This window comes from Oncorhynchus tshawytscha, linkage group LG16 (genome assembly GCF_018296145.1).
Source record: "Oncorhynchus tshawytscha isolate Ot180627B linkage group LG16, Otsh_v2.0, whole genome shotgun sequence".
NCBI classification, from domain to species: domain Eukaryota; kingdom Metazoa; phylum Chordata; class Actinopteri; order Salmoniformes; family Salmonidae; genus Oncorhynchus; species Oncorhynchus tshawytscha.
This window is the reverse complement of record NC_056444.1, coordinates 18,012,075-18,028,027: the sequence shown is the minus strand read 5'-3', so window position 1 is coordinate 18,028,027 and position 15,953 is coordinate 18,012,075. Positions and strand designations below refer to the sequence as shown.

General features: G+C 46.1%; 2 protein-coding genes across 2 annotated transcripts; both read left to right on the top strand.

The window, feature by feature from the left end:
* The first annotated feature begins 8,921 nt into the window (after positions 1–8,921).
* On the top strand, positions 8,922–12,415 carry LOC112236898 (polyhomeotic-like protein 2). The gene is made up of 7 exons (XM_024405514.2): positions 8,922–9,305; positions 9,447–9,700; positions 9,836–9,995; positions 10,081–10,192; positions 10,465–10,585; positions 10,752–10,968; positions 11,258–12,415. Exons 1-7 carry the CDS (start codon positions 8,954–8,956, stop codon positions 11,410–11,412), a joined length of 1,371 nt encoding a protein of 456 aa, XP_024261282.2. The 5' UTR covers positions 8,922–8,953; the 3' UTR covers positions 11,413–12,415.
* A 562-nt stretch (positions 12,416–12,977) lies between these two features.
* Positions 12,978–14,754, top strand: LOC112236904 (claudin-11-like). The gene is made up of 3 exons (XM_024405523.2): positions 12,978–13,476; positions 13,719–13,883; positions 14,272–14,754. The coding sequence occupies exons 1-3, from the start codon at positions 13,251–13,253 to the stop codon at positions 14,556–14,558; spliced, it is 678 nt and encodes a 225-aa protein (XP_024261291.1). The 5' UTR covers positions 12,978–13,250; the 3' UTR covers positions 14,559–14,754.
* Positions 14,755–15,953: the final 1,199 nt, after the last annotated feature.

The following is a 15,953-nucleotide window of genomic DNA, read 5'->3' as shown; positions in this document are numbered from 1 at the left end:
TCCAAATAAATTCCTTAGGTTATCCTGCACCTCATCTCAACTTGTCAGTCATAGATTCGGTTGTGTCATCGTTCTCTGGTCTGCAATCAAATCGTCAGATCATGTGGCTATTATGGGCCTATAATTATTTGTTATGCGGTGCTGGTTGCAGTGGAACGCACCTCTGGCTTGTCTGCCTTCACCTGGCGCACGCTTGTGATCATCAGTACTTACACAGCCACATACACCCCGCCTATTTCTACAATTTATCTTCTTAAAATGTGATTTTAAACCTAACCCTAACCTTTATCGCACTGCTAACCTCATTGTAAAGGGGGTGCGTAATCGGTGGCAGGGAATTCAGACGAAGGAGAGCAGAACTTGGTAATAGCCGGAGCCGTTTAATAGAAAACCCACGACAGAAAAATAACAAGAATAATTGGGTACAAAAACCCGTCGTGCACAAGCACTTACAATAAACAATCCCACACAAAGACATGGGGGGAACAGAGGGTTAAATACACAACAAATGATTGAGGGAATTGAAACCAGATGTGAGGAAAAATAAGACAAAACACATGAAAAATGAAAAGTGGATCGATGATGGCTAGAAGACTGGCGACGTCGACCGCCAACCGAACAAGGAGAGGACCCGACTGTGACACTCATGCCTAAACCCTAACTTTAAATTAAGACCTAACCTTAACCACACTGCTAACATGATGTCTAACCCTAATGTATTTTGTAACAAGATACTTTCAAGAGCTGTAACTTGTATTTTCAAAATACAAAACACTTGTGTATATCATTTTTAGAGCGATTCACAATTAACAATGACCAACACAATTCCAGTCAAAATAGAAGTTTGTAAGAAATACGACCCAAGTCAATTTGTTGCCAATATCATGTATCCCAATGGCTTTCAAATTTTTTGACTTGCTATTGCAAAAAAAGGTGTGGTACAAAACTTGAGACCCCATCGCACGCACATGCACGAGTACACACGTCAACATGTGCGCACAATTGCTGCGCAAATGTAGCCTGCCATACTGCCATAAACGATGTTGCGTTTTCAAAACGTAAAATAAGATACAGAAATAAACATCGTTTTACACCTGCATTTCGAGCTGAAAGTCATTCATGATAGCTGCCAATACCATCTAGGGATATATCATGTCTCTTCTCTGGAGTCCAGAGCAAGCAGGGGCGGATGGATGTTCTGTCTCCACCGCGACATAATTTTGGAATGCAGCACCTCGTTGCCAGGCGGGTAGACCTGTATTTCCTCACAAATACCATAATAAATTCGCCATAATATGTTACATCTTCATCCCATAATATCGAAGGCGGTGCGATGTTACAACTGCTGATTTTTAGACATATAGCCAGAAGCCACCCACTCCAATTCAACAGCCGCTGGGCCTATTCCACGTTGGTTCAACGTAATTTAATTGAAATCACATGGAAGCAACTTTGATTCAACCCAAACTAGGTTTATCTTAAATATTAAAAAGTATCAATCAAATCGCCAGGTAGCCTATTATTCTCGCAAATATGAGTCAGTAGTAGATTGCTAAACTGTATTTTTAATATGGATGATAAACGTAGACCTACTATGTTTTTGCCAAGTTCTTTCTGGTCATGCGTGCCCGCTTTTGCGTGCCAATGCTGATGACTGGGTCATTGGTCAAAAATCAAGACGCACAACTTTTTTTGTTCTCAAAGACATATGATAAGGATTTAGAATAACGACCAAAAATCTATACAAATTTTGGGGGAAATTATATGACCACCGAAAAGGGCACTTTGGAGACTGCAAGGGGCAAGGGGCAAGTGCTCTTCACCGGTAGAGCCCTATTTGTGCACGCTGTGTTGGGTAGGTTACTTTCTAGATGTAATCCGTTAGTTACTAGTTACATGTCCAAACTTGTAATAGGTAACATACATTTTGGATTACCCTTAAACTCAGTAAGGAAATCTGATTAATTTAAATTACATTCCTCTCAATAGGAACAGGTTAGTACCACAAAGTCATAAAATCTGATTTTAAACCTAACCCAAACTTTAACCACACTACTAATCCTAATGCCTAACCTTAAATAAAAACCAAAAAGCATTTATTTTTTCATAAATTTGTACAATATAACAAATTTTGGCCAATATAGCTGAAATCATTCAGTTCTGCCTCCAGGACAGTGGCGACCTGTCATTCAGGGCAGGTGGGGCAGAGCCCACATTTGTAGCGTTTTTTGTTGTTGTTGTTGGCCTGTTTTGCATGTTATTTTGGCATTAATACATATCACATATCAGTTTGCAAACAATGTAATTTTTTAAATATATCATTGAGTTAATAAAGTTGCATACAAACATGGTCTGTTTCTTTGTTTTTTTGAGTAAGGCAGCTCCAAAATGCAGGTGTTTCAGCCTAGCTCAGTGTTTTCTGTGGTGGTGGGGCAAGCCAGCAGAAAGTATGGAACACTGCGCCGTGATTGGTGCAGTGTTCTGTCACTCATGGGGACACTACGTCACCACCAAGTCTAAGGGTAGAGCTCTAAAATTCTAGCCCCTTGGGTGCTGCCATAGAGTTACATTAGAAGTGCCCATCCATTAAGGCTCAAGGTCATTGGCCACAGATAAAATGACGTCAAATCACGTTATATCTACAGTAGCTTTGATTGGACTGATCAAGATCAAAATCTTAGCTAGCAGTTTTATGAGTCAAGTTGACAATATACTGGCAAATCCTTTTTAATCATTGTCATATGAAGAGAAATAATGAAGAGAAATTATAAATAAAATATATCGGTGCTCATCAGCCATTGGACATAAATATTACATAACAAGTTGGAAATCGCAAATTCAACAATGAGTGGTTTGGAAGGAATCAGTGGCTTACTGCAAGCATTGCAAAGCAATCACCTCAACTAACCGGTGCCCCCCGCACATTGTTCTGGTACCCCTTGTATATAGTCTCACTATTGCTATTGTTATTTTACTGCTGCTGTTTAATTATTTGTTACTTAAAAAAAATGTTTACTTATCTATTTTTAAGTTAACATGTTGTTCTTCTTAACTTCTTAAAGCATTGTTGGTTAAGGCCTTGTAAATAAGCATTTCACTGTAAGGTCTACACCTGTTGTATTCTGCGCATGTCACAAATACAATTTTATTTTATTTTATTTGATAATTAGCCTGATATTCAGTGGAGTGTTTGTGGCTGTGTGGTCCCAAGTCTAAGATTAAGGGTCTCTTTTCCTAGTTTAAAATTATAAATATTCAACATTGGACATGCTGTCAATGAAGCAGGATTTGTGCCGTGCTCAAAACAACTTAACTCAGAACTGCAAAATCTGACTTTAGTGAGTTCAAGACAATTGGGAACTCGGGGAAAACAAGCTACGGCTGGAAAAATACCTTTTGAACTTTCATCCAACTCGGAATTGTAAATCGGGAACTCTGGCCTCTTTCTAGAGCTACGACCTGAAGATTGCTGACGTCATCATGATTCAACCATTTTTTGAGTTTCCAGTTGTCTTGAAAGCACCATAAATCCAGAGAATGCCAGACTTTGATGACAAAGTTTGATGACAAAATCTGTCCAAGAAGGACCACTGCGCCACCTTCCTGTTCAAGTGAGCACAACACAACAAGGTGAGTCCAAAAATGTATTGTATGCTGCTGCTGCATAAATGATGTAATATGTCTGGGAGATATGTATACTGTAGCTTAGAAAGTAATTCTAAGTGTATGTTGTGTAGTAAGCTGTTAATAAGCCCATGTGCCTCACCCTAATAATTTGGTCTATTTTCCCCTCTTAATTGCGCCTACTGATCTGACTTGGTGGTGCACATGTAGCCAATAACCTGTTTTTGAGGATTTGAATCATTGAATATTGTGAGAGCGTTCATTGTCTGCTTATATGTTCGATTTATTTATTCTACGGTTCTGACTTGGTGTACAGGTAGAACACTGTAAGAACGGCCCATATTCTGAATTATGCCGCCGTACATTTCAAAAGTGCTGAACAAATGGTTGTATTGACTACAGTACGTCCGTCCTAGCTCGCTCATTAATGTCTTAATCGAAATTACGGATTGCCTCTTATCTGCATGTTGTCCCATTATACCATAGTTTGTACATCTCCATTGTCAGTAGAAACCACATTTCTTAAAGCAAGTCAGCCATATCAGCTATGTTTTTTTAAAGGCAGTAAATGAGACTGAATGAACTGTTTCGCTGCCAGACAAGGCTCCGCTGATAGCCAGGTGTAGCAGTGGTATACTGCAATTAATGTATTGTTTAGGGTTGTGTTGTGGCTTTGCTGGTATGCATCACACTTTTGTTTTCCCCCACCAAGACTTACATGCTTAAATCGCCACTGACCCTAACCTTAAATACATTTTTGTTTTCATGAATTTGTATGATAAGGCCATTTTTACATTGTGGATGTGATAACTAGTGGAAACCACGGCTTGTAGACAGTGGAATGGAATCCTATGCAGCGCGAAGCCTGCCAGGGCAAATTATGTTCCATCGTTCTACGATGTTCAGATTACTGACCTGTTGGAATCGCCAAAAGATCCTAGACCTTGTAGTAAGATCTAGACAGAATATACGTTTTTTTGTTGCCTCTATTCAGAAACAAGGAGAAATGTGTATCCACCAAAGAGAAAGATGGGTGGAGAGAGAGATGCCGCGTTCAAAACAACTGGTAACTCGGAAATCCCCGACTTCAGTGCGTTCAAAACAACTGGGAACTCGGAAAAAACGAGCTCCGATTGGGGAAAATCGATTTGAATGGTCATCCAACTCGGAATTCCATTTTGGGCACTCGGGTCTCATACTGGAGCTCCGACTTTCCGACCTGAAGATCACTGACGTCATGATTTGATCTCGTATTTTATTCCGATTGCCCAGTTGTTTTGAACACGTCAAACGAGGGAATGGGGCGGGGGACCACACATAATTTGTGTGCAGTCCTCCTGCACTGTGCGTGGTGCTGTGCTGTCTCGCCCCTCTCTCTCTGTCTGAGCGTCACAGTTCTACGCTACAGTAGGTTGCTCTCTCTCCATTCCTCCCATCTGGCGGACTGACTGGCCCATCGCAGTCGTCTCTCTGGTCGCCCTGAGCAGTCTGCCGACACACAGACCCCTGGCAGGTATGAAGGGATGGAGGTAGTGAAGGGAGCACAGGGGGGGGGAAACCCTATGGTTCGTAAGTTATTTATATTAATCATAAACTCACATAAGCGTCTCTGGAATATTCGTAGCATATGTTTCACGTCGTGTTTGAAGCATCCGCGTTTGACTAAGATACTGTACTTTCTTTAGCAGGTTTATCACAAGCGAGGCAAAGGCATACATATAATTTATCGGGGCTGATGTTATGACGCGCTTCTGTACAATACACTTTCTGCGCTCTCTCATACCAGGAAGTGGAGCGCGCAAGGTGTCTCGAGCACGCCCCCTTTACCCTACTGACTCATTTGCAATGTTGTCCTGAAACGCAGATCAGCCTTCCTTCTGTGACAGAAGGAGGAGCCTATAGATAAACTAACATGCGTTTTCTCTTCGCTGATGGACAGAGAGAATATATTTGGCTACATGCGTCACAGCTGGTTTGGGGTAGGCCTAGGTATGTAGGCTACTCTTGGTGGTTTTGGATAGAACATTTCACCACAGCCACATTTTTAATTGGTTGGAATTTTCTTGGCAGGATATTTGTTGACAAAATAGGCTATGCATCATCATCATAAACATGATTAAAGGCAAGGCACAATAGTCTCCAGCAGCTTGAGAAGCACTCTCAAGTCTAGACCCAGATGTTTGCATCTGTCCTGCTTGGGTGACACCTGCTGATGCGATGGTCCCCATATATCTCCATTATAAATGAAGTCTTAGGATTAGTGAGTTTTACCATTACTTTGGTACAACAACTTGAAGTGCATATGTCTAATGTTTAACGGTCTGTGGAAAGATTTTGACAACGGTATCTGATTTCTCTAACGGTGGTTAACTACTTACAATGTGGTCAATCATGAACTACATTGTAAAACAGAGACAGCGGTCTGATACTGTGTGTGTGTGTGTCCTCCTGCAGTGTGCTGAAACCTAGAGGGATGGAGACAGACCCTGCCTTGGAGACATGCACTGAGAGCAGAGCAGAGACAGGGGGAGAGGAGACACGAGAGGGACCTATCACGAGGCCCAGCCCCCTGTCCCCCAATAGGTCTACAGCTGCTCACACTCCTACAGCACTCACCTCTACTCCCCCTCAGCTTACTTCCTCCTGCCCTCCTAAACTCACCCCTGCCCCCAATCCCTCTTCTAGTACACTCATCCTCACCCCTACATTCACACCCTTTCCCTCCTCTACACCCACCCCCAATCCACCTAAACTGACCCCCACCCCCTCATCCCCCCACACTCACCCATAAAACACCCCCTACCCTCACCTCTACAGTACTCAACCCCACCCCAACATTTACACCTACTTCTCCCTCACTTACTCCCAACAACCTCACCTCTAAAATACTCACCCCCAGACCTACTCTCCCCATACTCACACCCACTCTACCTACACTCAAGCATTCCTCGTCTCCCTCCCCTACTAAACTCACTCACAAACCTGCTCCTCTCCCCCTCACTCCCCCCACCCTCACCCCTACTGCCCCTCTACTCACCCCCTCTCCCTCCCCTCCCTCCCCCACTGTATCTGCCATCACTTCTCTGCCCCCCTCTGTAACCCATGGCAAAATGTCCTTTGCTCCTGGGCCTTCCTTCTTCCTGACCAATGGGAATGCAAGGCCACCCACCACGCCCACCTCTCCACCAATCACGCCTTTCCATACCCCAGCCAGCAGACAGGTAACTGACCAAATAGAAAATAAAACAAAAGCAGCACACTATGTAACCAGCCACACACACTCTCACATACTCACACAGACAACCACGTCCCTTCCTGGATCAATTGGTTTACATTCCTTTAACCAAGAGTACAGTATTCAAAATACCCCCCTAAAAATACCTCTCCCATTTTCAGGTCCCTCTTCCTCGCCCCCTGGGTACGCCCACTCTGGTGCAAGCAAATCAGAGCATCTCGCCTGTTAGACCGAGGGTATCCCAGCAGGCCTTGCTCCTGGGTCGGAGTCCTTGTTCGAGCCGAGACCAGATGCTGCTCAGGGCCCAGATGGTAACAACACACACACCAACAACTCTGAGTCCTACTTCTACCAACTTCAAACTCCTGAAGCTTAACCCTGAGACTGGCCTTTTTCAAGCTTCCTCAGTTCAACATTCCTATCTTTCTCTCTCTTTCTCGCTCTCTTTTTATGTCTGTATTCTGTCTGTCTATCTGTCTGTATCTCTCTCATTCTTAGCTGATTTTCACCTCTACGGTACGGCCTGTCTCTTCCTCTTCCTCTCACCCCGCCTCCGCTCAGGTGAGCAGTTCAGCAGGTGTGTGTTAGGTGTGTGAGAGGCCACTAGTGTAGATTGTGATTGTCTCACAAGTTTAACTACACTCCCTCTCCCTCTCAAACCCCACTCTCTCCCTCTTTCTTTTCCTCCCCTCTCCCCCGCTCTCCTTCCCTCCCTCCCCCTTAGCTCCAGAGTCTAACCCTGCGCCCCTCTGCTCCCGGCACTCTCACAATCCCCCCCTCTTTACGTCTCAAACCTCCCTCCTCCTCCCTCTCTCCTATATCTCGTCCCCTTACACCCCTTTTCCCCCCTCTCCGGCCGCGCACCCAGCCCAGTTCCATGGCAACAGACAGACAGACCCCACCTACCCGGCGCCTCTCAGTCCCGCCTCCAAGTGAGTCATAAACATGTGATAAGAGTAGAATGTTCAGGGAGAATGAGGTGTGATTTATAGTGTGTCCAATAAAACCATTCAATCCCTCGCTCTTTTTCTCTTCTCTCCAGCTCTCTACACTTCTGTGCGTTCTGTCCCTCTGAGACCCAGACTTCATTCGCCCAACGGCCACAGAGTGGTGCCCCCGAGACACAGCCCCGCCATGCGACCATTTGCTGCTGCTGCTGCCCATCAGGCCCTACCCATCAGACAGTGTACAGTACCAGCCACCAGTCTGTCATCTCAAAGCCCGCCCACACAGTCCACCCCTGGCCAATCGCAGCTCAACTCAGGCTCTAGGCCCCTTCCCTTGGGTTCTTCCTGTTTTGATCGGTTACCGCCGGCATCAAGGCAGCTGCAAATGATTGCCCTCTCCGCTGGCTCCACCAGCCGCTTCAGCAGCCAAACACGGCCTGCGGCCAACACACACACCCCAGCTTCTGTCCAATCAAAGTGTCTGGTTCTTGAGTCCCCACCTCCTCAGCTTGATGCCCAACCACAGAGGACTTCTGACCACGCCTCTCCCCCTCCCACCTCCTCCATCCACAAAGCCAACTCACCCCTACCATACCCCCATTATCAGGCCAGACACATTCAGTCAAAAGGAGAAGTGGGTAGACAGGGAGTAAGGGAGGAGAGAGAGCGGGTGGGGGGAGAGGAAGAAAAGATGGGGGAAATTGAAGAGGGGCAGAGGGATAAAGAGAGGGTGGCAGGAGAGAGAAAGGTAACAGGAGAGAAAAAAGGTATTGTTGAGAAGAGAGCGGAGAGGGACGGAGAGAAGGAGGACCAGAGAGATAAAGAGGAGGACCAGAGAGATAAAGAGGAGGACCAGAGAGATAGAGAGAAGGAGGACCAGAGAGATAGAGAGAAGGAGGACCAGAGAGATAGAGAGAAGGAGGACCAGAGAGATAGAGAGAAGGAGGACCAGAGAGATAGAGAGAAGGAGGACCAGAGAGATAGAGAGAAGGAGGACCAGAGAGATAGAGAGAGGGTGGGAGAGAAGGGATTGCTGAGAAGAAAGGAGAAAGGAGAGGCTGGAGGAGAGGAAGAATGGATGGAGAGAGGTAAACAATATGAGAGACTGAGACAGATGACAGGAATAGAGGAGGAGGGGGAGGAAAGGATGAAGATAGAGGGAGAGGAGCAGAGAGAAAGGATGGATGTAGAGGAGGAGGAGCCGGGACAGAAAGATGCGATGAAAGGAGAGAAGGAGGTGGGGACTACCACTGACGAGGACAGTCCGATAGACCCTCACCCCAATGCTGACCCGGCTACTCAGAATCACATACACTTTGATGCCCCCTCACACACACCTCATAACCCCACCACTCAGAACGACAACCCCCCCCCCTCAGGTTACCCCATAGACCTCCAGAGACCATTGGACTGTCCCATAGAGCGACCCCCAGACCTACTCCACAAGGACCAAGAGGACTTCTGTGAGAACATGTCCACTCAGTCTGACAACCACTCAGGTACCAGGGTCTCTCTGCTGTCCTCCTGTCCCGCACACCATTTCCTTTAGCCTTGGCCTATTAATGAACTCGAAACTAACTTTTGAAACACTAATGTAACAAGTGTTGTGAACTCTTCCTCCTCTCTCTTCCTCCCCCCAGTCTTGTCCAGTCTCTCCTCTCAGTCTCCCCCTGCCTCACCCTGCCTCACCCCTCCATCTGACTTCCCTCCTCCTCTCCTGCCTGTTAGCCCCTCCCACTCAGAGACCCTCAGCCTATCACAGAGCCGCTCTGAGACCCTTAGCCTATCAGAGCGCGAGCCTTGGACACAGAGGGTGTGGCCAGAGGGCGGGAGGCGTGTCTTAACTCACCTGGTGGAGGGCTTCATCATACAGGAGGGGTTGCAGGCGTTCCCGGTAAACACACACACACACATTTTAGAGTAAAATACTTCTTCCTACATGGGATATAGCTGATGTCTAGTTGGTGTCATATACTTATACATTAACAGTATATATAACCTGTGTGTGTGCGTGTGTGTACCTGTGCAGGTGAACCGCTCATCTCTGTTGTTGGGAGGGCAGGAGGGTGTCTCTCAGAATGGGAACACAGAGGGGGCGGAGTTATTACCATTGACAGACACACCAGAGCCACCGGAACATTCCAGCGAATCAGAACGAGTGGGTGTGGCCACAGATGACCCGCTGACAGGTAAGCCACCTTAATCTCCTGTTTCTGAATCAATATTTGATTCAATATTCAGTTAAATTCTCCCTCTGAATCCAAACTTCACTAGGTACCAGAGAGAGACAGAGGGGGGTGTTACAGTGTGAGTCTTGTGGGAAGAGAGGCCATGCCCACTCCTTCCACCGCTCCAAAAGATACTGCTCCACTTCCTGTGCCCGCAGGTGAGTCACACTCCCATAGGCCGAACACAGAAAGAAGACCATGACAAATGAGGTATTCTCTCTGTCTAGACACAGCATAGTCTATTTACTAAAGGTGTACAGTACACGCATTCATAAACACACCCTCACACACAGGATGTGGTCAGGTGTTGGTGCTCAGACAGGATGTGAGATATGAGAAAATTTTAACCCCAGAGTGCTCAGAGAAAGGACACATCATCTCTCTCTCTTCTCTCCTCTCGCTCTCTCTCGCTCTCTCTCTCTCTCTCTAGGCTTAATGTAGGGATGTCTAAACGTCTGCGTGCTCTGAGTGCAGGCAGCCAGCCAGAGGGGCGGCGCTTTGAGATAAACAAGGAGGAGTCTGTTCCTGGGAAGCCCCTCTTACTGCGACTGGTCAGTTACAGTTACAACTCAGACATTGCTTTTAACAAATAGGTCACTCACTCCACAGTGATACAGGTTTGATGCTTTATAACATGTTATAACCATTTATATGCCTTTATAATTCAAATCTAGCTGTTCACACATGTTCCATCTCCTGTAACACTATCTATTTTAGCCCCGCGAAATATGGAGCGCCCATCGCCGTGACTACGAAGGGGAAGAAGGGCATGCTGTTCCCATAACAACCAGGCTGGAGCGCAGAGCTGCACGGAGGGCAAGGAGGGCATCAGAGCCAGCGATGACCCCTAGTAACCCCACCGTGACCTCTACTGAACCCACACCTGCACAGTGGAGTGTAGAGCAAGTCTGGGACTTTATACACACACTGCCAGGTAAAACACATATACAAAAGGATACACATTCACCCATCTCCCTGCTGTAGGTTGTTGTCAGGTTATAACCTGTGTGTGTGTGTGTTTGTTTTAGATTGTGGAGAGGTTATAACCTATGAGTGTGTTGTTTTTAGGTTGTGGGGAGGTTATAGCATGTGTGTGTATATGTTGTGGAGAGGTTGTAACGTGTGTATGTTGTTCTTAGGTTGTGGGGAGGTTATAATCTGTGTGTGTATGTTGCCTTTAGGTTGTGGGGAAGTTATAAGCTGTGTGTGTATGTTATCTTTAGGTTGTGTGGATGTTGCAGAGGCGTTCCGTGTTCAGGAGATAGACGGCCAGGCCCTGCTGCTGCTCACTGAGGACCACCTGATGACCAGCATGAACATCAAACTGGGACCAGCGCTCAAGATCTGTGCCCACATCAACACACTCAGACACACATAGAGAGGGAGAGATGGAGGTGTGGTGGGACGGTGGGTGGTGGAGAATATAGAGAGGGGAAAAGGGGAGGGGTGGGGGGACGGTCTAAGGCACTGCATCACAGTGCTTGAGGCGTCACGACAAACCCGGGTTCGTTCCCAGGCTGTGTCACAACCGGCCTTTGACCGGAAGTCCAATAGGGCGGCAAACAATTGGCCCAGCATTGTCCGGGTTAGGGGAGGGTTTGGCCGGCGGGGCTTTACTTGGCCCATCGTGCTCTAGGGACTCCTTGTGGCGGGCCGAGCGCCTGCAAGCTGACTTCGGTAGTCAGTTGAACGGTGTTTCCTCCGACACATTGGTGCAGCTGGCTTCCAGGTTCAGCGGGCGGGTGTTAAGAAACACGGTTTGGTGGGTCATGTTTCGGAGGACGCATGACTTGACCGTCCCACTCCCGAGCCCTTTTTGGAGTTGCAGCAATGAGACAAGATCGTAATTGGATATCACGAAATTGGGAAGAAAAGGGGGTAAAAAACAAAAGAAAAAGTGAGGGAAAATAGTGATTGATAGATGGGAGAAGAGAGAGAGGGGAGCGGAGAAGGGGGGAAAACAAGAGATCAATTCAAGAGATTATCAACTGAGAGCAATCAGTGAGAGAGGTAGGGGATGTTATTATATTCTGTTGTGTCTATGTACATATTTTACAATGCAGTCTATTGGTTGTAAATCTTAAACATTTTCATGAAGGATTGTAATATACAGTATGTATTTGTCTGTTTGGTAATTATTTTAGAATGTGGTGTCACATGAAAACTGTCAAATCTGTTTTGATTTTACACAGCTGATACACAGATTTTTTTGCATCACTGTGTGGAAAATAAGGTCTTAACTAAAGAAATTATTACGTTTTATATATGATCTGAGAAAAAAGTTATGTCTTGTTTTTCTCAACCATGTCGTTTTGTGAGATTTCTTAATTTTTTTCTCTTATCCTTCCTATTCAAACTCTGTAATAAATGAAATTAACTTATGCACATTGTTTTATTGCCTGGGTATTGGTATTGTGATATTTTGTAGTCACAAATTACCCATATCACTACTAACTTCGGCCACTAGATGGAGTTGATCATTCAGGTTTGCTAGTAGATAGACTGCTGCTGCATTATTCGTGTGGAAACAATGATCAAGATAAATGAAATATGAATTACATAAAAAACTATGCAGAATATTAATATCACTGATGCTTCTCTGGAGGACCATGTCTAAATTCAGACATGACAACAATTCTGAAGCAGCACGGCCGTATTATTGCTAAATCAACCCGTGTTTATGCCAAATCAATCAGGAGCCAGAGGGAATTTCAACACTGCTGAAGTTTGTTTTTAAGACTTAAACTGCATCATAAATCCTGAAGAACCCCCCACCCCCCCAGAAACACACAGCAGTTTACCATCTTAGCACCCATCGGTCTCTGGTTTACATTAGCCACCCCATACCTTCTTCTGATTGGCTGAAAGTTTGGTGTTTGAGACTTTTTTCCTGTACTATAAAACTCAATCTGCGCATTTCTCTGAAGTTCAGTCCTCCTCACACACCCCTCTCGCACTGTTGGACCCAGATGGAACTATAGAACTTAGAACCTCTCCGGAATGTATTAGTAATTTAATTAGTGATGAATTGGTTTTAATGTATTTATTCTCTCACATTTTACTTGGTTCATTTATTAGTTCATATTTTTCGACATTTTTCACAGAACTATATTTTGGGTTAGTTCCGTTTTTTCCCCTGGATTTAAAAAAATAATTATCTTCTTTAAAAAGAAAGTGATTTACTTTTGATTGCACATCCCTGTGATAGTGTGTTTCATGGCACATGTGTGCAGACAGCTGAGTGGGAGTGGGGCCAGCTTTGCAGGCTGGGTAGGTATCATCATCGCCACGGCCACCAACGACTGGGTGCGCACCTGCGACTACACTGTCACCACCTGTGTGCGCATGGACGAGCTGGGCGCGCGAGGCCTCTGGGCAGAGTGTGTCATCTCTCCCTCACTCTACCACTGTGTGACGCTCAACCATATCCTCACACTGCCAGGTGAGAGAGAGAGAGAGAGAGAGAGTGCACGTGTGTGTGTGTGTGTGTGCAGATGGGCCACATCTGTAGCCAACCTGCAGACCTCAATAAAAGTAAGTCAATAAAGGCTTACTGAAAACTGTGCATATCTTTTATGTTATTTCTGTGTTTTCAACAATTTATGAATGCAAAAGTCAACATTTTAAAAATGTTTACCGGCAGGTATTGCTGTGATCTCTCTCTACCTCTCCCCTCCCCTCCAGCATACATCCAGACATGCCGTGCTTTGATGGTGTGTGCGTGCCTAATGGGGCTTCCTGCGATGGGGCTGGTGCTGATGTCCATGCCCTGTGTCAGACTCGGAGATGAGATCCCCGCTACCAAACTACGTCACGGCATTGTCGGGGGTGCTCTCACCTTTATCGTGGGTGAGTGAGACACAAAGACACACACATTCCACATGCACATATACACAACTTAATGTTATCCTATATGGATGAATTATGCTGTGTGAGGCTATGGGATGATTTGGGACCGGATCATGGTTGTCAGTAGTTACCACAGCCACAAAGTCAACATTGGCTAAGGTTTAAAATCAGATTTTAAGAAGAGAAATTATAGAAATAGGCTTATGACTTTGTTGCTGTGGTAACTAGTAACGACCTCAGATCACCCTCTATCTTCCTGCTTCCTGTGTGGGACAGGAAGTCCCTGTCAGCAGCCTTGTGACTGACAGACCCCGTTGGGGGACAAAAGCTGACTCAACTCTCTTTCTCTCCTTCCTCTCCCTCTTCCTCCTGTACTCTCTCTCCCCAGCTCTCTGTGGATTGGTGTCGACCATCTGGTTTCCTATTGGTGCTCATGCAGAGGAGGGTCTGATGTCATTCGGCATCTCACTGTACACCGGATGGGTCGGCTCCGCCCTCTGCCTCCTGGGGAGCTTCATGATTTTGTGTTACTGCGGTGACGACCCCTCGGCAACCCCCCAAAGGCAGCAGAACAGCTACTATTACTCCAGACAGGCAGGGGGTGCCGACACGCCCATCAACCTTGCCACTACCGCAGTAGTCACGGGCAACCACGCCAAGAGCGCACAAGTGTAAGAATGTGCATTTGTGAGTTGAAGTTCTAGGCCAACTACATTGAAGACATATGCCAGATCTAACAACGCCTGCATAGTTATTTAACATACACTATATATACAAAAGTCTGTTAACCCCCCTTCAATTTAGTGGATTCGGCTATTTCAGCCACACCCGTTGCTAACAGGTGTGTATAAAATTGAGCACACAGCCATGCAATCTCCATAGACAAACACTGGCAGTAGAATGGCCTTACTGAAGAGCTCAATGACTTTCAACGTGGCACCGTCATAGGATGCCCCCTTTCCAACAAGTCAGTTCATCAAATTTCTGTCCTACTAGAGCTGCCCCAGGCAACTGTAAGTGCAGTTATTGTGAAGTGGAAATGTCTAGGAGTAACAACGGCTCAGCCGCGAAGTGGTAGGCCACACAAGTTTACAGAACGGGACTGCCAAGTGCTGAAGCGGGTAAAAATCGTCTGTCCTCGGTTGCAACACTCACTACCGAGTTCCAAACTGCCTCTGGAAGCAACGTCAGTACAAGAACTGTTAGTCTGGGAGCTTCCTGAAATGTGTTTCCATGGCCGAGCAGATGCACACAGGGCTAAGATCACCATGTGCAATGCCAAGCGTCGGCTGGAGGGGTGTAAAGCTCGCCGCCATTGGACTCTGGAGCAGTGGAAACTCATTCTCTGGAGTGATGAATCACGCTTCACCATCTGGCAGTCCAATGGACAAATCAGGGTTTGGCTGATGCCAGGAGAACACTACATGCCCGAACGCCTAGTGCCAACTGTAAAGTTTGGTGGATGAGGAATAATGGTATGGGGCTGTTTTTCATGGTTTGGGCTAGGCCCTTTAGTTCCAAAGAAAGGAAATATTAATGCTACAGCATACAATGACATTCTAGACGATTCTGTGCTTCCAACTTTGTGGCAACAGCTTGGGGAAGGTCTTTTCCAGTTTCAGCATGACAATAGCCCCGTGCACAAAGCGAGGTCCATACAGAAATGGTTTGTCGAGTTCGGTGTGGAAGAACTTAACTGACCTGCACAGAGCCCTGAACTCAACCCCATCGAACACCTTCGGGATGAATTGGAACGCAGACTGCAAGCTAGACCTAATCACCCAACATCAGTGCCCGACCTAACTAATGCTCGTGGCTGAATGGAAGCAAGTCCCCGCAGCAATGTTCCAACATCTAGTGAAAAGCCTTCCCAGAAGAGTGGAGGCTGTTATATCAGCAAATGGGGGACCAACTCCATATTAATGCCCATGATTTTGGAAGGAGATGTTTGACGAGCAGGTGTCCACATATGTTTGGTCATGTAGTGTATCAGCTAACCACATCATATGATATTGCAATCTGGTGCCCAACTGCGCAGTCGATGACATGGCACCCAACTATTGGTTGATG